The sequence below is a fragment of the Balearica regulorum genome, chromosome 1 (genome assembly GCF_011004875.1).
Source record: "Balearica regulorum gibbericeps isolate bBalReg1 chromosome 1, bBalReg1.pri, whole genome shotgun sequence".
Classification (NCBI taxonomy): Eukaryota; Metazoa; Chordata; class Aves; order Gruiformes; family Gruidae; genus Balearica; species Balearica regulorum.
In genome coordinates this window covers 2,340,956-2,361,588 of record NC_046184.1, presented here as the reverse complement: position 1 = coordinate 2,361,588, position 20,633 = coordinate 2,340,956, and the positions used below count along the sequence as shown (strand labels likewise).

The 20,633-nt window shown below is 46.5% G+C and overlaps 1 protein-coding gene across 1 annotated transcript in view; it reads left to right on the top strand.

Moving 5' to 3' along the window:
- Window positions 1–20,633, top strand: part of EXOC4 (exocyst complex component 4) — a 403,799-nt gene that overhangs the window by 365,179 nt on the left and 17,987 nt on the right. The window contains exons 15-17 of the mRNA XM_075756167.1: window positions 2,499–2,640; window positions 5,390–5,568; window positions 7,198–7,357. Coding sequence (XP_075612282.1) covers window positions 2,499–2,640; window positions 5,390–5,568; window positions 7,198–7,357 — 481 coding nt within the window. The remainder of the gene's footprint in view (window positions 1–2,498; window positions 2,641–5,389; window positions 5,569–7,197; window positions 7,358–20,633) is intronic.

Below are 20,633 nucleotides of genomic sequence, written 5' to 3'. Positions count from 1 at the left end.
AGTCCTGCCACCCTCCAAGGAAACAGATGTCACTTGGAGGTCTCACAGCTGAAAGGTGGGTGGCAGCTGGACAAACAGCTCTCACAGCTCCTTCGAGAGTCATCTCTTAACGCCGTTATCTGGAAATTAGAGGCTGTGTAACTAAGCCCATCGCCTTCTCGCTGATAATTTCATTTTCTTTGTGGGAGAGACCTCAGTGAGCAGCGAGAGGCTTGGAGAAGTGTCGGGGTGTGCTGGGGAGGGGGCATCCTTGTTATTCCCCTTCATCCTGAGGGGATTGTCACTCTCATTTCCCTCTTTTACACTCCAGGCCACGTCGTTATTTTCAGCGGTATTTCTCTACCGTGTCTCTTCGTTACAAAGAAACTTCATAAATATTGCTGTGATTGGAGGAGTTGCTGAAGGAGGCTACTTCCAGGAGGGCTGTTTTACATGGCTTCACCCGTGCCCGCTTTTCTCCGTTGTAATTCTCAGTAAATTTAAATGCATAGTTAGGCACTTTGCGCGAGCTTTTCTTTTGCTTTGTCGCGCTCCTTTAATTGTGCAGTTCTGTCTTGTATGTTTACCTCTGTTTCCATTTGTTTCGCACAAAACAGATTTGGGCTTTTTATCTCCTCATTTTGGTGTGGTTTTTTTTCTTTTCAGAGTAGATCTGAAGGTGTATTTAATTTTAGGAGCGAAGCCAAAGCTCCACGTAGGTTCCTCTTTCAAAGCAGGCCTTTGGCTGTACAAGCAGCGGCAAGTGACATTTACTTAATCAGTTTTCATCAAAATGAAAGTTTATTGTCAACAGTTCCTCGGTGATGTACAAATCCTTTCTGTGCAGAGTTGCGTTGGCGTCTGGCTAAGTGTTTATCGTGCAACAAACAGTAGTGCAAGAGAAGAGAGAAGGAGATGTTTCTTGAAGCCAGCAGATAGCAAACCTCTATTATTCAGGTTGATCACAGAACAGCTATGAGCTGAAAATGTGAAGCAACCGTGAAAAAAAGCAGATATGGCAGAGCAAAGGTATATTCCCAGCGGAGACGGGAAAGCTCTAGTCCCGTTGTGGCACCAATTACAGCTCAAATCTGGCGTACAGCTCTGGTTACCCGTGTTCAGGACAAATTAATTGAAACCAGAAGGGGTACAGAGAGTTGCTTTTGTCAAGCATTGGAACAGGCTGCCCAGGGAAGTGGTGGAGTCACCATCCCTGGAGGTGTTTAAAAGAGATGTAGACAAGGCGTGTAGGGAAATGGTTTAGTGGTGGACTTGGCAGTGTTAGGTCTGCGGTTGGACTCGATGATCTCAAGGGTCATTTCCAACCTAAATGATTCTATGATTCTATGAAGAGGGATGCCAGGGATGGAGAACTTCATAAGGCAAAGAATAATGTTGGCATATGAAGAACCAAATATAAAACATCAATGACTAAGTTTAGGCTGGAAAGTAGATTCCAAACATTAACTCCACTGTTAGACAAGCGATGTTTTGAAGGAGCCAGCAAGGGTAGAAGTCTTTAATACGGCACACAAGTTTATAGTCAAGGCCATGAGACACAAGGCTTGTGGGGACTGGACTTGATGATCCAGGAGATCCCTTGCAATCCCATTATTTAATTCAAGTGGAAGTTGTCAAAGTGGGGCTGCCTGATTTCAAACATTGCTAATCACCCTGTGCAGGAAGTCATTTCTAAAGTGCTGCTTGAACGAGGACTTGAACTCAGATATTTGGGATACGCTTCCTCTAATTAGGGTGGAATATATGATAACAGCGTGTTACTCTTGTTAGCGAAGCTACTTCTGCAGCTCGAGTGGCAGCGATTTGAGTTGCAGGGGAGAAGGTTCAGGGTTCAGGCACTGCCGTAAAATATAAGGGATGAAGGCTGCAGAGTTAGAGCTGCACTGACACTTCTCCGAGAGACGAGGCTCTTGTGGTCGGGCTAAATTCAAGGTGGTTTGTTTTAAAGAGGTCTCAGTGGGAGGGAAACAGTTGGTCCATGACCAACTCATACCTGTTGCCTGCTTTTTAATTGCTTTACTGCCTAAGAGCTGCATTTATTAACAAGAACAAAGAAAGCCTCCCAGATGCCTCTGAAGGGGTGGGGGCAGGCAAAAATTCACTTGAGATTACATGGAGAAGTCTATGGTGACCAAAAGGGACCATCTTTCCTGTCGGTGCCATGCCTTGGCTCCCGAGCAGCTCTTTTCTCACTCCAAGCAGAGCAAGATAAATGTTCCTGGATTTTGCAGCCACAGAAATACTCGTCGCAGAGCAATATCTTCCCAAGCAAATGTATTCCAGTGGTTGATTAAACCCCTCAGATTCACTTTGGAGTTTAATCAATTGCAGAAGCAGTTTGTTGTTTCGTACTCTCTCAAATTATAGAGGTTATTGCTCAGCCAAAGGTGGGAGAGAACAGACGTATTTAGGATGGAAGCAGACAAGATGCTGTGGTTGCTAAAGCTGAGCGGTATTGATGAGATATGTCACAAATTTATACTATCTTCTCTTGCTAGCCATGTCTCCTGGCCAGGACAGCCATGCCAGTCTGGAACACCTTCCTGCATCCGAACAGATCCTGCAAACCTTGAGTGAGCTGGCCAGGTCTTTCCAAGAGATGGCTGACCGCTGCCTGCTGGTTCTGCATTTGGAAGTCAGGTAAAAGCCCTGAATTCATGGGTGGCGGGTGAGCTTGGGAGGCTGTTGGTTATGATTGAGTCCAGAGTACATATTATGGCACTTAAGACAGATATACTTGCCTGCCGTAGCATCAAAGGTCGGTCCAGAAATGCCAGATCCCATCGCCATGGGTGGCCACACGTGGGACGGAGGCAGGGCACCAAAAGTGGAATTTCCTAGGGAGGTCTGTGTCTTCTGTGTCAGGGACTAGGAAAAATGGGGTTTAGGGGCTTTGTCCTTAGAAAATCGCACAATGATGTTTTTTATAATCTAACAGGTGTCTGCACATTTATTAGCCACTGCTCTTTGGAGCTTTTCATACTGCTTTTTCAAATAGTATCAGAAACTGGGGAACCAGCTGGATCTTTTTAAAGGGATGGATAATTTTATGATGTCTCTGACTTCACATGCAAAGATCAAAGGCAGCAAATCCCTTTCTTCAGGCTGCCAGCTGTCCACTCTGGGGCTGGGAAGACATTTTTCCCTTATGCATCGTATTGGCCAGGTGTATTTTCATTGCTTCGCTTTTCTCTGAAGCATCAAATATAAAAGGATGTTGGAGACAGGCAATGAGACTTGATGGACCATCGGTTTGTTCTGCCGTGACATATCCTGAGCCATACTGTGTCCTTGTGTACGTTGGCAGAGTTCTGGTGAAGTCAGTATGTAGCGTTAAAAAAAAATACACATTAGTTATTGTCAGCAGCCCTTCAACCTGCTATCCATCATCTGCTGGCCACTTGATTGCAGGCATCACAGACGAGCTGGGGTTTGAAGGATTTGAGGAAAAGATGGTTAAGTTACGGAAATGGAGCAGCTTTCCAGCTGCGATGTAATGCAAGGTGACACCCGAGCTAACCCAGACTCGTGGTATGGGCACCAGCCTGAAGGGGTTTCTGGCCTCGGTCCTCTGTGGCTTTCCATCACACTTGGGTTAAGCAGAAATAAGTGCAAATATAATTCAGGAAAAAAATGTTGCTGTCATTTTAGAGCAGACCATTGCCCGCCTCCCCTAGTGCTTCTAACAGGAGCCCCAGTTTGATGCTGTAAATACAGCAAAGCATGTTAGTCTGTGCAACGCGTGGAAAGGATTGAGAAAGAGAGAAGCTAACAACCAGAAAAATCCCCAGCGGGGTGGGAGCTTCCCCATATTCCTCACTCTGCATTTGCAGCTACCTGCAGTAACAGAGGAAAATCCTGGTCCTTCTGATGCCTGTTCCTAGCGGGTTTCTCTGAGATTCCTACACCAGCTCCTCGGATCCGTGCCATTTCCAAGGTGCGCAGTACAATGTGTATTCATTCACAGAAACCCTGTGCTTTAAACAGGCACTCAGAGCACATCTGTAAGGAGCCTGGGAATTTATCCAGCATCTTGCTGTTGCAGGTGCAGTCTAAGAAAACACCAGCAAACAGCAAAGAGGATTTGAGACGATGCAATTATCCCCTCGTCTTTCTCCTCCCTTAGGGCCCCTGGTCCTTCACAGCTCTGCCAGATGCAGGTTGGCACCAGCCCGGTGTTGGCTTCTCCTCCACCAGTACCGTGCGGGTATGACCTGAGGACAGCGGTCGCTAAGAACCTGCTCCTTGGATTTATATCTGCTTCCTTAAAGGAAATCTGTTGGTGCATTCAGATCATTAGCCATTTCTTCTGTTACAAATAACCGTGGAGTTTTAAATTACTTAATGTCTGTTACAGCATTTTCCTATAAAAAGCCCTGTATAGAATTATATAGGAACAGGCACTAAAGAGTATAAACAGATGTTTTTACTCTTGGAATTGCCCTAAATTGAACTTGCTTGTGATGGCCACCTCAAGGATGTCTTCCAGGAGGATGGGGGACATGAAAGCCAGGACATACCTGTCACAGCTTCTCCCACCCCAACACAACTCCCCGCTGTTCGGGCCAGTCCAGTGTGAACTTTCTGACGGAGTGTGCTGATCCTGAGTTATGCTTCAAATGCAAGGGAGGTTTCACCCAGGCTGTGGTTTGGCTGTGTTTCCCTGACAGATGAAATTCAGAAGAACCCAACCAACCTCCTGTCCCTGTTGAGTGATGTGGGTGAAACCCAAGAATTACAAAAGTAGAAGGAGTTTTGCTATCGACTTTGCTGGGCATAGCATTTTCCTTTATAGGTTAAAGAGAATGTACTTAATTACAGGTTTCTGCAGAATCCTAATGGGTGATCTGACTGCACACAGTTTCTCCTTTGATGGAAGGATGATGGTTGGGCATGTTGCCTACAGCCCTACCAGGCAGGTGAACAGAAAAGAAAAAAGTTGCAGTAGCATTAAATGCTTGGGAATGGGCACAATCTTGGCCTGCTAATTATCGTTTCATGTCCCCTGGCTCACTCCTTCTGCCAGTTATAACTGTTATTGGGTCTTCATGGTAGAGTTCTGATTTGAGCATCGGTAAGGAAGTGCTGCTGAACCAGCATGTGTGAGGTTGGACAACCTGGTGAAAAGACACTTGGCCACTTTACTGGGATGATGTAGGTCAGCTCAGTTAATGAAGGGTCCTTTGTATTCACCTCTCAAGATGGGACAATGACATGTCAAGAGGATGATGTTTTTAAAGCAGACATAACAGCCCATTTCTGAAAATTACTGTTATTTTTTACTTGTTTGAACATTGGAAGGAAAATAAGAAGGCAACACTTTGCATACCTACCGACATTTTAACGTCGGGGTTGTTGCATTGTAACATCTCCCTCTTCTGTCTCGCAGAGTTCATTGCTTCCACTACCTGATCCCACTGGCTAAACAAGGGAACTACGCCATCGTTGCCAACGTGGAGAGTATGGACTATGACCCCCTCGTCGTCCGGCTCAACAAGGACATCAGTGCTATCGAGGAAGCCATGAGCGCCAGCCTCCAGCAGCACAAGTTCCAGTACATCTTCGAAGGTCAGGCATTTACTATAAGAGTTTGGTTCTTACGAAATGATTTTTCATTCTCATCCCAAAGCTCAACGCTATTCTTTTGGGGGCTAAGGCAGACTGTGGTATGGTTGCCACCTACAGTAGATTGATAAGCGAGACCCATACAAACACAGGGCACCCAAAAACCCTGTCGCCTCCATACCATTTCTGAGCGTATCTGGCTGAATAGGAGAAACAGGCCCATGCCAAGTAGGAAGGCAATAAGTTGACGTACGTGCAGGACAGTTCTTCCTCGGGAAGCCGTAGGGCATGTGTATGTATTACAAACACGGCTCTATTATGGCACAGTTCCTATCTGAAGTGTAGCCATTCCATTTCTAAAATTAAATTTAGAGAACATTAGCTCTTCTGATGTCTCATCTGTCGTGATTACCTTGGAGAATATAAATCATGTCTTGGTTCATCTCCCCTGTATTTATTTGCAGCGCTGACGCACAGTTCTCTTGCCTGCGCGCCAGGATACGTGTCCTTTTATGTGGTGGTTGTTCAAAGTCAGGAGGAGGTGGGGACTGGAGATGTACCCATGGTCCAATATAATATGTCAGCAGGGATGAAGGCTTTGCAAGCTTGGGTAGCCTTATTTTGGCCGCTGCTCTACTGGTCCTAGAGAGGGCTTTCAGTTCCCCCCCCATACCTGTGTAGCTATTGATGGAGCATTTTTTAATGAGATGTTTTCTGAGCTGTGTGAATCTGTGGCAAACTGAGTGATCACCAGCATGTTGTAGAGCTCCTCTTACAGCTCAGGTCTGCTGTGTCTGTTTGAGGAGAGTGAAATGGCTCCACACAGGGTCCTGGGGACCATTCGCACCTCGCTAACCCATAAGGTTGAAATTCATACATAGTCTTCATGAAATGTAGGCACCTCTTAAGCTCAGTTTTGGGGTTTGCATATACCCTGTGCTGGTTGCCTATGCATGAACATATTTTCTTAATTCAGGCTTATAGTCGATGTTTAGTCTTGTACAGACCTGTGTACTGAGTGAATAATTAGGCTGGGGTTTTTCTATTTGGAATATGACATGAATGGATACATCTTTGTGGGGGTGGCTGTGACTTTTAGCAGCTGGCTATGTCCTTCAGCAGCAGAGGAAAAATGGAGACATCATTCAGACACAAGAAACTGTTCAAGACTGATCCGAGAGAGGTTGCACATCAAGTGCACTGAAATGCAGCTCATTTCTGCTCTTGTGAACTGCGAGTTTACCAGGAAAAAATACCACCCTTGATAATAGATTAAAATGCTATCATTTTGTAGGAGCAGTAGTGGTCCATTGCTCTGCCCAGAGAGAGGCACTGAAAGGGACATTATGCAAAGCCTGATTATAAATCTGGAAGTGCCCTGAAACAGCGATGGCTGTAATAATGCAACTTTCAGTTTTTATAGTGTTTGGGAGTGGTTTTGTATTTTCACTAAAGGAGGAAACCTTGAGGAAAGTCCTCCTAAAATGCGCAGGGAAGCTGTTACCACTTACAGTCCAGTGTATCTCCTGTTCCAGTTCACATGTACTGATTCGTGGGGTTTATGATGAATTATTGTCCCTAAATGTCTTCCTCCTGTGATTTTATTGTTTGTTGTCCCCCTCACCCTTGCAGGTTTGGGCCACCTTATTTCCTGCATCCTTATCAACGGCGCCCACTACTTCAAGCGCATCAGCGAATCTGGCATCAAGAAAATGTGTAGGAACATCTTCATCCTCCAGCAAAACCTGACGAACATCACCATGTCACGTGAGGCTGACCTGGACTTTGCAAGGTGAGGAGAGCATCTCACATTGTGTTTGTTAGTATTTTGATGTCCACAGGTACAGAGGTAGCTCCTTCCAAAAGTTTCACCACTCGTGCGTGCAACTGGATGGATATCAAGTTCATAGAATATTGGAATCATAGAATTGTTTGGGTTGGAAGGGACCTCAAAGCCCATCTAGTTCCAGCCTCCCTGCCATGGGCAGGGACACCCTCCACTAGCCCAGGTTGCCCAAAGCCCCATCCAACCTGGCCTTCAACACTGCCAGGGAGCCAGGGGCAGCCACAGCTTCTCTGGGCAACCTGTGCCAGGGCCTCACCACCCTCACAGGGAAGAAGTTCTGCCTCAGATCTCATCTCAATCTCCCCTCCTTCATCTTAAGGTCATTCCCCCTTGTCCTGTCACTCCATGCCTTTGTCAACAGTCCCTCTCCAGCTTTCATAGTTAAACCTGTAGATGTCTTAATCATAACATTCACTTCCCTCCTTGTTGAGCAACATTCAGAGCAACATGGATCACTTAAGCTCAGCATGAGCTCAAAGTGGAGGTCCCACCATAGCGTCTATGCTTGGGGCTTCCTGTTGGTGTGGTTTTCCCTAGACCAAAACCCAGGGAAGGAAAATTTCTAGGTATAGGTCTTGGGTGGAACCTAAACTGGATGACTCTGAGACCTGGATTCATGCCCAGGTAAGTCATACTTTGGTTTGCTGAAGGTTTTAGCTTTTTCCAACCCTCAGGAGGAGTGTGTGTGAACCTCGGGGATGCCAGGTGCTGTCTCCCTTGAAGTTCTGTTGTGCTTAAAATAGTAGTAATAGCCAAATAAACACAAGACTGGACATGATAGAACCTCTGCAAGTTTCTCACCAATATTCACTAAAGGGAGATCATTTGAGGAAGAAGAAAACACTAAACGGTGTATGGACACGGACCTAGGGTGCTGACTACGGTAGCTGTATTGGCTGATCATCTGTGGCAGCAGCTGGTTCAGCAACAGGCAGCTGAGCCCAAGAAATAGCCAAAGGAAGAGTCCGGAACTTGCAAATTAAGGCATGTAGATCAAATGACAGAGTTTTGTGTGACACTCGACTACGACCCACCACAAACACTGGAAATAGTTGGTGTCATCATGTGGCCATCACTCTTGGAGACTGAATTAGGAGAGAAGCATGACTCCCTCAGATGAGGAAGAGTAGGTATGACTGAGTGCCTCATTTACTTGGGCTCTCGTATGGGGAATGATCTCATTATTGAATTAGTTTCTTCGTAATAACACTGACATGGAGAAGTTATGAATGCTGAGGCCTGGAGGAGGGGGAAAGATCCATTACTCTCCAAGGAACAGAGTTCCCAAATTCAATCTTTCCTTTTTTTAAATGATTTTTTCCCCCGATCTGTTGAAATGTTAAATAAATTAGCCCAGGTTTTTGGCAGGCAGAACAGAGCCTGAGCATGTGCTGACAGCAACTGGCACCCAAATAATGAAATGCTGACCAAGCGCTGCTGGAAGCCGGCACGGCATGGCTGGCCGTTTTCTGGAGAGGTCTTTGGAGTAAGGGTTGAATAGCCGTGGAGCTCTGAGTCCTAGTGCTGCATAATTGGCGTGGAGTTTGAAGGGGGGGGAATGTGTTCACCCCTCCCGATCTTGCTTGATGGGTGATATGCCAGACCAGCAGTTTTCACAACATCAAGCATATACCAGTCGTCTTCATATATGAGTTACGTGAAAAATAGATTTTCTGCTGTGCAGTTGGGGCTGTTGGGTACCACCACCGACAGGTGTGGAGCTTGGAAGAGATCCCTGAGCTTTCTGCACAGCAGCATCAGCTCCTTTGTGGTACCTGTGATACAGATTTCTTCCCATAATATAAATTCAACAACATTTCGTCTTAGCTTTCATGACTGCGTCGCTTCCCTTTTTCTTTTGGGGCAGATTTCTGTGATCTAGAGAGTATGTTTTATTCTTTTGTTCTTCAGATGGCTCCTGAATGCTTATTACCCAGATTCTCCTTTTATATAAACAAGGTGTCTCGTGCATCCAAACCCTGCCCTGCTCACCTGAATTTACAATTACCCGAGCAAGTTCTCATGTTACCCCAGGGACTCCGCTTACCGAGGTCTATTCAAACTATAAAATAAACATAACAGTTCACCCCCAGAAAGCATAAAATAGTATCAATGTAGGATAAAAGTGATTTGTACTTCTGTGATATAGCTCACACAGGAATCTGTAAATGCTTTGTGCAGTAGGTAACTATCAGTTTTGCCTTTTTAAAGATGAGAAACGGAGAGCAAGTGGTTATTTCGTGTACGGGAGCAGTAGCAGAACTGGTGGAGAAATACTCACTCACCCTGCTCTTCCTTCCCCCCCTGCACCTCCTGGTACCTGGGGTAAATTCCCTCCCCGCTTCACTTCTCCAAGGAACTGGGTGGTCATTACGGAAAGGGAGAGAAGATTTCTGAAGTGGGTCTAACCTAGCTTGGGACTCAAGGTCTTGGATTTGCCCTTGTGCAAAATAATTCAACATTTGCTCCGATTTCTTTAAGGAACTTCATTAGAAGTCATACGCTCCTTTGGTAAGGAAAAGACGTAATAGGTTTTTTAATGGTTTGGGGTTTTTTTTCACATACACAGAAAAATAGATTTTCTCAGGTAGTTATGGAGCTCTTTGCCCTCCAGGTTGGATCTAAGCCTCATCGGAAGCCAACTGGCTCATGTCTCCCCTGGACAGTCAGGTCGCTGTCCCTGTTGCTCCCTCGCCCTCTTGATATTTCTTTGTCCGTGAGAGTGTGACACTCAGGGTTCAAGAAGCAAACAAACAGCCCCAATTAATGACCAATACATCACTCTTTGTATGATCACTCTTCATACATTAAGTTTTAACTCTGGAAGAAGTCCTTTGTGGTCCTTTTCTGAAAGTGAGCACATTTAAAGTCTGATGTGCTCAAGTTTGTAGGAAAGACTGGTCCATTTGAGAAAGGGCCAAAAGACTTGCAAGATTTTCCCGGGTGTCAAGCTTTTGAGTTTTGTTTTTCACCTTTTATATATTCTTCACGGCTTTCTATGGGCCCCAAAGAGCACTGGACATCCCCATTCTTCTCGTAGCTGGTGCCTTAGGCAGTAGAAACCCCAACCAGGGAAGCCAGAGGGGGAAGATCTTTCTTCTCTGAAGCCACAATCACATAGAGGATTCACAACAAAATCGTAACGTGTGTAACACTCGCTGGTTCTGGTGAGACTCTTGCTGTTTAAACCACATTTTTCGAAAGGTCTGTAACCTGCAGGTGACAGCAGCAGCTTTGGGAGTAGTACCATGGCAGGGGGAAAATTTGTTTCAAATGAGTTTTGCTTTGAGATTCTCAGTTCAAGGTAGAGCCAGGTAGGGCAACTCTCTGCAGAGCATCACAAAGCAGAGCCAGAGCACGTTTCCATTGAAAAAAATAATAAATTGCCAAGTTCTGCAAGGAGTTTCTCCACCAACAGGAGAAAGGGTAAAATAGGCTGCTGAAGTGTCACAAAAGGACTTACTTGTAGCATTTTCTAAATTTCCTGAAAATATTAATAGGTGTTTCCCTTATATATGTGTGCAGTGTCTAGGCCAGCAGAAATGCAGTCAGTCGTTAGGGCATCCACTACCATATTAAAGAAAAAGCAGTATTTTCTTCTAGGCATATATTGCAAAGTCTGGAACTGAGCGTGAGTTCCAAATACCTCCAAATTTTGGAAGTTTCAGACCCAGAATTAGATTTATGGCATTAGGGGGATAAAATGCAGCTTCAAATTTGGGTTCTACTTCAGGTCTTTTCCCTTGTGCCTTCTTTCCTACTCCCTCTTCCTCCCCACCAAAAATCACACTTGCACGTTTATGCAGAGATTTCATCAGAAATAATAGTCAAAAAGGGCTAGGTTTCTGTTCCAGACTCATCCTTAAATAAAATATCATTCAACTCTTAGATGTTCATTTTTCATTTGGGGGGGGAAAAAAAAAAAAAAACAACAAAATTTTCTCAGACATACAGCAGTGATAAAATTGCCTTATTCTTGAAAGTTAATTGAGGTGGTTGTAAGGGGAAGGGAGAGACCGGTGATGAAATGTGAACATTTCATACAACGCAGTGTCATTTTGACCTCTGAGATAAAGGTTTCTGAGTGGTGCTACTCGTCGTTACTGGATCTGAAGGTGTCCTTCATCCCTTAAATGGTTTGGAGCACAGTGAACCTGAGGTGTCTGTACACCTAAGAGTTAGATCGGAGGTTCCCCTGCTGCTACCATTCGAGTTAGCAGTTGCTACGGCCATCCATCCCACGGGGACCAGGAATCTTTTCCTGCTGCTAGAGACGTTACCGTGGCCCTTGGCTCTGACCGTGTCTTTCTAGTAGATGTGGCACCTACGTTGTCACTGCTGGTGGATCCCAACGGCTCGGGAGAAGTCCCCAGTGAGGAGGTATGGGGAGAAGCCATCAGCATGCCAGATGGTTGTTCATAGGTCGGCCATGAATAAGCCCTTGAAATGTAGTTCAGATGCCTGTGATCAAATCTGTCGGTATACAAGGGCTGCTTGAATTTTCATCGTTCACAAAAGAAAATGACCTTTGCTTCTGCTCCCAGGCAAAATACAGCTGCAGCTGCTGCTCTGACCTTGTTCCTCTGTGGCTGTGTTCTCCCAGTGACGGCCCCGATGCTACGATATACATGTACTTGCTTGTATTCTTATGTTCTTGGGGCAAACAGCTTCCCTCCACCCATACAGCCACCTCCAGAGAGTCAGGAGAGAATGGCACCAGTCCTCGTACTGGTTTCAAAGTAAGTGAGAACTGCCAAGGCATTTGTAGGAAGCAGTTACAATTAACACCAGGTAACACCTGGAAACACGGCCTGTACCCAAAACCTGTCTTTATTTAGTTGGGAAGGGTAAGAGAGTATAGATGAAGGAGGATGCAGCTGGACCACGTGCTTTCTTTCAAACCAGTGTCAAGCTGCTGCATCGTTGGTCGGGTTGGGTACCAAGGTCAAGGTGCCGAAATGTCTGCGTGGGGCCCCACGGTGTGATGGGAAGGGACTAGCGTGGGTTTGGGAAGCAGCGGCTCTGCCTCAGCTCTGCTCTGGCACCTAATAAGCACTCTCTTTTTGCTTGTAAGTTTGAGTGAATCACAGCAGCAGAGTGGATATAGACCCTACGCGTTTAGGACTAGCTCAGTGACAAGAGGCCGAGATGCCCTTTCAGCACAAACATCCATGGACATGGCAGGGTTGTCCCATCCGGCTCTGATTTTTGCATGGGGAGAATGGAAAATACCACCGGGAGCAATCTCGGAACCGCGGCAGCGGGATTTCAGCGGGCGCTTTATTTCGGAGTGCAGTTCTGGTTGGGATGGTGGGCATTCAGGGCTCCTCTCCTGCTACGACTGGCAGGCAGGGATTTTTTTTTTGTTTGATTACTGAGAGGCAGGAGAGATTTGTGCCTCTTGCCTAGTGCGCGAAACTGTCCCAGCCAGGAGGGATAAGCAATAACTTGCTGCCATCTACTGGGAGCTGCAGAGGGAAGGGGAAGCCAGTGTACATTAGAGATCCCTTAGACATCCCAGTGCTCTGAAAGAAGCCGTTTTCATTGCCAGATGTTATTTCTCTTCCTGATTTTTATTCTTGATAAATACAGAAGCAGCAGGCTGTGTTTGCTGCCTGGGTGCCCAAGTTGCCTGAGGATGTAGCTGGTTGAGGAAGGCTTCCTTCAAGGGCCACTCTTGATTCTTGGTTTGTGCACGTTGAACCCGAGATCTAACAGATCCTCACCTGGATCTCCTGCCAGCAGTGGGAAACCGCTCTTCTGCTCTCAGGTGCCCCTGCAACACTCCTGTGATGCTCCTCCTCTGCGTGTCTTCACTCTTGGTTCAGAACTGGGTGAAAAGGGTATCTCACATGTTGTCTCTTGGGGCTGCACTCAGGTCCGGAGAAAATTTGGGGCATTTAAGATCATTCAGCTTGAGTAAAACGCACATTAGCTGAGTAGACAACTTGGGTACCAGGGCACTGTGACTCATGTATCCTGCACAGCACCAAGATGGTTCAAACCCAAATGGAGCAGAGCGCTAGAATGGATACTTCAGGTAGAACTGAGTTTGAACCAGGCTTGTGTAGGCTGCAGATCTGTTCTTTCTTCCCTCCCTGTTGCTGGAAATACTTAGTCCTGCTATTTCAAAGTTTCCTTGCCTGAAAGCCACACCTTTCTGCCTGTGTTAGGAGCAGCCTGCCTGCGAGGGCTGATGTGCCCAGAAGGCTGCTGGGGAGATGCCGTGATGGATTCAGCATCTCAGCTGCTGAGAAAAGGGGGAAAACTGCAGCAAGTCATGGCCATGGCTCATTTTCCATGAAATATTAATCACCGGGTGCAGGATAATACGTGGACCCAGACATGAGGAGCATGGGCACAAGAGAAGGAGTAAAATAGCGGAGATGTAGCTGTGGTCCAGGAGCAGCTGTTGACTCCTGGGACCCTGTTGACCTCGTTCATTACCTCTCCCACAGATCAGGCATGAGGATCTTTGGTTCCCAAGTGCAATGGAGCTGCTTCCATCATGAAATAGCTTTGACAGTCTCCCAGGTGTTCGGATGCTATTGATGGGTGTCAAGACCGAGGGTGAAATTTCAACACCTATGAAATGTGTTTCTCTGCATGTCAGGGACAGCAGATGGCTGTCACATATATATATCCTGTAATGTCTTGTCAGGGCTAGACAACCGTACAGATTGAACCCCTACCTTTTGCAATCAGCTACCAAGGGGGGTTTTTTTGGTCTTCTGGTGTAGACACGTTGGTCACTGAGCCATCCCCTCTTGTCTCTGTGTTGGAGGGGAAAACTCTTCCTTGTTCATACAAACTGCAAATGTGTTAGTTTGGAGGAATTCCTCTCCCCTTGCTTTATAGCCCAAGGTTCTCAGTGCTGTGGAAGGTAAAAGTCACCAATGCACCAAGGAAGACCCTTCCCTGTAGAGGAGCCAGAAGCAGAACAGGCTCTAGAAGAAAAGCTTCTCTTTGCTGACAGCGTGGGAAAGACGTGTTTTCTCCATCACGATGCTGGACTCATGTTGTGTATCTGTGGAGCATGCCCTCATTTAGTTTTTGCTGCTTTTAATTAACAAAACTGCTTTAGTTTTCAATTAAGGACTCGGTTACAACAAAATCCGTATTTTCTTTTCCTTTATTTTCTCTCTTGTCTTCTCCCCCCTGTAGTTTCCACTGAGCTTTGATCTCAGTGCAGGTTTAATTAGCTATAATTAGTGGTTTCACTGCATTAACCAAAAATTCCAACCACAGAGGATTAAAAAACACCCCTCAGCTTGATGCCCCCACCCTTTTGCTTCCCCCATGTGCTTTGAGGGATCAGAGACTGTGTCCCCATACAGTCCTTCACCAGATGGGTGCCACTGGGTGCTGCCCCATGCATCCCAAACAGCTGCCCTGGTACAGACTCATTAAAACCACGCTGGAACAAATCACCCATTCGTGTAGTTAAATTTCCAGTTAAATCTGCAGCGGCTATGACTTTTAATAGGACACCAATTTATGCCTTCACAACTTTTCCTAGAGCGCTTCTTGGGGTTGCTGACTGCTCTCTGCATTACAGCAAGGTGCCTGCTCGAGACTTCCCAAACTTTCAGCTTCTGCAGTCCTGCATGAGCTTCTGGAAGTCACAGCATGGCCATGTCCTTTGCTGGAGCTGCCCAGCTCCTCAGCACAGAAATGAGAGGGGTTTTGGGAAGATGTGGCTCTGATCTGGGGAAACCCAAATCACTGGTCTGCTCTCCTCCATGGAGGTGCATAGGGGAATATCGCATAGTTGGCCACGGAATTTCTCTGGTCCATCACAATAGAGCAGGAAGAAACCAAAGAGCTTGTTGAGCTGGTCAAATAAGAGCAGTGATGAGAATCAGGTCTTCTGTGAAGATATCCACTCAACACTTGTTAGAGATCAGTGTACCCCACACCAGGCCCCACCAACCACTCGTGTTGGAAAAGGTCTCAGTTCCTCTGACTGGCTTAGAAGCGTTACGGATATTTATGGAGCCAGGACAGGAAAATGCAGTATTCCCAGACAGCTCACCTTGATGCCCAAGACTGGAGATCACAGATGGGTCCCAGTTCACTGTGGGTCAAGCGTTTCTACTTACCATGTCTGTGCCAAAATTGGCTGTTTTCAGTCTCATGCATGCACCCTTGCAGTGCTGGGAACCAAAAGGCTCTCCGTGTCCTCTCCTCAGTTCTCCAGCATAACAGGTTGGTGAAATTCAAATCTAAGCTTTACGTCCATGAGTGTTTTAGAGAGGAGTTGGGCCAGTCTTTGAGTCAGTGGCCCGTGGTGCTGAGATGGAAAGGCAACACCCCTGTCCTGAAGCCTGAAAATTATTCTCAGGTCGTCTCACCAGAGCGAGGGGAACCCATGCTCTGAATCCCATGTTCCCCCAGGACTCAGAAGCCATCTCTTGCTGTCCCAGGTCATTTTGGGAAGGGAAGCCTTCCCAAGGCCAGGAATTGCACTCTTCTTGCTAGGCCATGACCATCCCCTCCAGATATTTCTTCTTTGCCACAAAACCAGACTTCTTTGTGGAGCCTGACGTGTCCTGGCACATTACGAGATGGGTTCTTCGTGCTATCTCCGGCTGAAGTCTCTCTCCTGAAGGCTGAAGGCTTAAAATTCCTTTTAATTCACTGCCAGTGACTGTAGATGGTAAATTTATTCCCAGGAAAATCTGTAAGAGCACTGTGCTCTGGGCAGTCTTCTGTCACCTGGGTCCTTTCAGCCCTATCCCCTTCTGCAGGGTCAGTACACCCAAAGTGATTCAGTTAAACCAGCTGCTGGAAGGACTTTGTTTCTCCTATCTTTTGGCATCCTGATGGACATCGGATGTGAGTAGACCCAAACCTGGTTTGCGCAGGTCTGAAATACTCCCTAGAACGGCACTTGGCGCTTTATCTGCCTTATCTGGAAACCCCCCCCAAAAAAGTACTGTATTTTATTTGCTCTGCAAAACGTGGGGTCAGTACACAACAAAAGATGAGCAGCGCTTTACAGCACACCGTCGTATAGGAGGAAAGCAGCATCCAGCTCCAAAGGCTCGGTGAGCATTTGTGATTGCACGTGCATATACCCTTAGCAAATACCACCTTCCTCTTCTCGTTCTCCGCACAGCGAGCTGTGACGCGACCCAGTAAATTAGAGCGGGGAAACGATCCAGCTTCGGGGGAAGGGCTATGTTTTGTTTTTTGCATCAGCTTTTTCTCTTTTTTGGCAGGATCAGCTCCCCGGTCTGGTTCACAGCGGGCCTTGCAAACAGCTGTGCTGGCACAACTGAAGGAGAGGGAACAAACAAGGAAATGAGCTGTAAGGCTCTGAAATGATAATGTTCCTGAAAATGGAACTTTATTTTAAATTAGGATAAGAAATCAGGGGTGAAGAAGCAATTGCTCAAGATAGGAGCAGAGGGGAGGCAGGAGGAGGGAACGTGTCCTTACGCAGAAGTCACTGCTCTTCCTTCACCGTCGTTGGGCCATTTGGCCTCACCCCAGCCTAAGGATGGACAACTTTCCTTCTCAGGTTTGCTGAGTAGCAGATTTCTTATTCATTGCGTGTGTCTGGGAAATGCCTTGCCTGCTGCTGATTCTCCACATTAGGGAAAAAACTCCAAAATGCCCTAATGGTGATATACCAGATGTTCGGAAGCAAAGAGCCTGACTCTTGGGGGATGACATTTCTCGTGTTTGTCCTTAAGTAATTTTCGCGTAATGAGAGCACTTGAGCACACAAAGATGGAAAGAAAGTGGCTGAACCACCGGGTAATGACAGCACGTCACTCCCTTTCCTTTGGTGACTGCATGGATTATAAATTCCTCAAGGAGGGGATTTTGCTGGCTTTGTAATTAAAACACACACCAGGCATTTCGCAGACACGTGGGCCCTGGCAGCCCGAAGAACACGCACTCAAGTCCAACAAAGCATTTAAGCCCGAGTTTAACTTTCAGACATATGCGTTGACCTGTTGAACTGATGAATACTTGCTCTATAACTACAAGTCCGCCACAGTCACGTCTCCATCGGAGCCGGTTGCCCTCGGTTCCCTTTACAGCAAGTAGCGAGAAGCGAGCATGATTAGACTGCGATTTTCTGAATTGGCTAAAATTTTCTTTGAAATGAGATGAAGGGCCTCCTAGGAGTGCCTGTTGCTGTCTCACAAGGATGGGGGAGCAGAGGTGACCCACTCAGGTGGAATTATCCATGGCAGATGTCTATCGCTAGGCAAGATGAACCCCTCCTCGGCTGCCCGGGGTCAGGAAGTGACTTTGCAGGTGAGCAGATCAATCCGTAAGCACCCTCGATAGGTTTTTACACCCAGTAGCAGCCCCGTACGAACTGGATTGTGGGGCTGAATTCATTTGGCAGTTCCTACATCCTTAATGTCTGAACACGCGGTGGTGTGTGAAGTCACGTAGCATCCACGCTTCACCGGTATCGCTCCATATAGCGGAGGAAATATCTTAAAATATCAGTCGGTACTGGAAGGCGCCGGTCCTACCCAGGCTTTCCACTGTTGATTCAACGGTTTTATTTTGATCAGCCATTTCAGTTTTTCCCGGAGGCGCTTTTAATCTTCGCACCGTAACCTTTAAAGACATAGGTTTGAGTGGCCTCTGTAATGATTTTCATTGCCTGAACGTGGATATCTGAGTTGCTCTGAGTAAAGAGATTAATTCAATTTTCCTAAACTGGAAATGGACTGAAAAACTGAGAAGCTTCATTGACTTTCTTTGCTTGGTTCTTGGTGCGTTAGTGAAACAATCAATGGAGGTGAACTTCTCAGCCAGCAGAAACCGGCATTCACATTTCCAGGGACAGAAGCTCAGGAAGATGTGAATAAACATTTTTAAGAAGTGTTTTTGGCTGTTAGACTTGGCCAGAGCACGTTCCTACTCTGCATTAACAACATCAGGATATATTCTCCTGGAAATGAATTACAAACAAATTCCTCATTTATCCCTGAGGTGACAGTCTTGCTGATATGTGCTTTCTTGAGACTAATAAGTTTTGAATGTCAGTGGGGAAAAAAAAAATCAAAGTAATTACTTTGTGTTCCCAAGCTCCTTATTTGTGTAGGTGCATGTGTGTTTATCTCTCTCTGTCATGCTGCATTGCTAATGGTAATTAAAGGGAAGGGATTTTTCTTGTTAGAAGTTTTTCTTCTTAATTTCTACCTTTAGTGACTTTGGCCTCCGTGACGATACTTAGCCACTGACCAGTTACTTGTAGAACTGCAGTTGCTTTAATATAAGGTCCGAGTTTAGGAAACTGGCTGTCCAGCTGGAATTGGATCGTTTTGTTTATCCAGGTCTGCGGTACGTAGGGTGGGTGTTGGTTTTCTTTGCAGACCAGGTTGTGAAAGCGTCCTGTGGGTGCGAGTCCTGGTATTCACTGTCATCTTGGTGGTGGTGCTTGCAAATCACAGAGTACTCGTCAACATTTGCCTTATTTGACTACACAGAATTTGGTATGCGGGTGATCAGAGCGAAAATGCAGAGCAAAACCAAGCTGTACGTTGTCAGCAATGGTCTGGTGTGTCCTCACCACGTGCTCGTGGCTCCCTGGTAAACCAGCAAAGGACACGTTGTCTATGGCTCTATGGGTGGGCCAAGGAGTCCTGCTCTTGGGGGGGGCTTCAGTCTCTCCCTGCGCTTTGTTTTTTGCGTGAAACGTGGAATACGTAGGTTGGAACGAGGCCACAGGGCTTTCCCACCAGCTCCACAGGCTACACAGTCTGCAGACCAGGTCTCAGTCTGGATCAGGAGACCAAAACCACAGCCCCACCGTGGTGTCCAGAAACTGCCTAGGTTACTACAGGCTTTCTCATACCATAGAAATAGGTTAAAGCTCATTTCCAGGTCCACGTAAAGCATAAAACACATGTGCTACACCACTGGCTTTAGCTTCGAAGGGGCTAGGCAGGCTTTTGTGTGTGCAGAGAGGGCAGCTTTATCTGTTTGCTTGCTTTAAAAATGCCACAGGAACATTTTAGCAATCCTCTTCTCTCACTCGAGTCCAAGGACCTTCTCCTCCTGCCTTCACTTGGTCCCCTGCGCTTCCACAGCTTCAGGCTGTGGAAATCACGTCAAGCATCACACAAGGTGTTGGGCCGCAACCATAACTGCACTGGAGACACTGAGGCACCAACGTGCACGGATGGCAGCGGTGATCTGAGCAGAGCCATTAAAGGTGGAGTGAAAACACGCATTTTACAGCATCCCTCCTGGAACAGGTGTTGGATTTAGGGTACTGGGCACTGCTTAGCGGGTTGACATATGAAAAACCTACATGGTGCTGGTTGGAGACAGGCCGTGCAAACGTGGAAGATGAATGGTTGGTAGTAACAATCTTCCTAAAAGGTTACAACCTTGAAGTGGATCCTAGATGTCATGGCAGACCCCCGATCTCCTAAGTGACCTGAGAGAGACTGAGAAAAGGGAATACTATTCTGTGCTTCATGATTCCAAGGGGCAAGAGTTGATTTCTCACAGGCAGAGTAGTGCCGAAATGGAAAGCCATGTCCCCATCCATCCCCTGTTAAGGCTCACAGCTTTCCCTGTTCCTGCAGCGCCGTGGCACATCTCACTGGTATCTCCTGGTGACACTTCTTGTGTTGGCAGAGATTTCCTTGTTAGCAAGAGCCCGGAGGAGGGATGGAGAGGGACCTTTTACTCTAGAACCTGTGTACCATGCAGAGCTTGAGAAGAGTGTCCAAGGTTCTCTCTGCCCTTATGGGAGGCCATGAGCGTGTTTTCGTACCCATGGATGTGCAATGACATTTCTAGCTGGATTTCTTTATGTATTTAAATTGCAATTCAGTCTTTAATTATTTTTTGTGATCATTACTGTTTTGCAAGTGATCACTGTCCAGGGAGAAGCAAGGAAGGAGAAGAGGGCTCAGTTGGTTTTGCTTTTATTTAAGGGGGTTTTTGTCCTCTACAGTAGCAAAGAGTGACACCTACCAGCACATGGAATGGGTTTCAGTGGATCGTCTGCTCTCTTTGGAGCAAGGTCCTCCATGCTCACCTGTGAGCTGGCTGGTATTACAGGAAGGCTTTGCCGAGGGCAGGTGGAAGGGATGGGAGGAGGAAGGCCATTTAAATGCTGTTTAATTTGCCAACTAGATGGGGATATAACAAGCAAATCTCCAATTACATCTTATAGTTCCTACAGGGTCAAATAACATCCTGGAGATAGTTCTGGTTTGAGGTGTCTCTG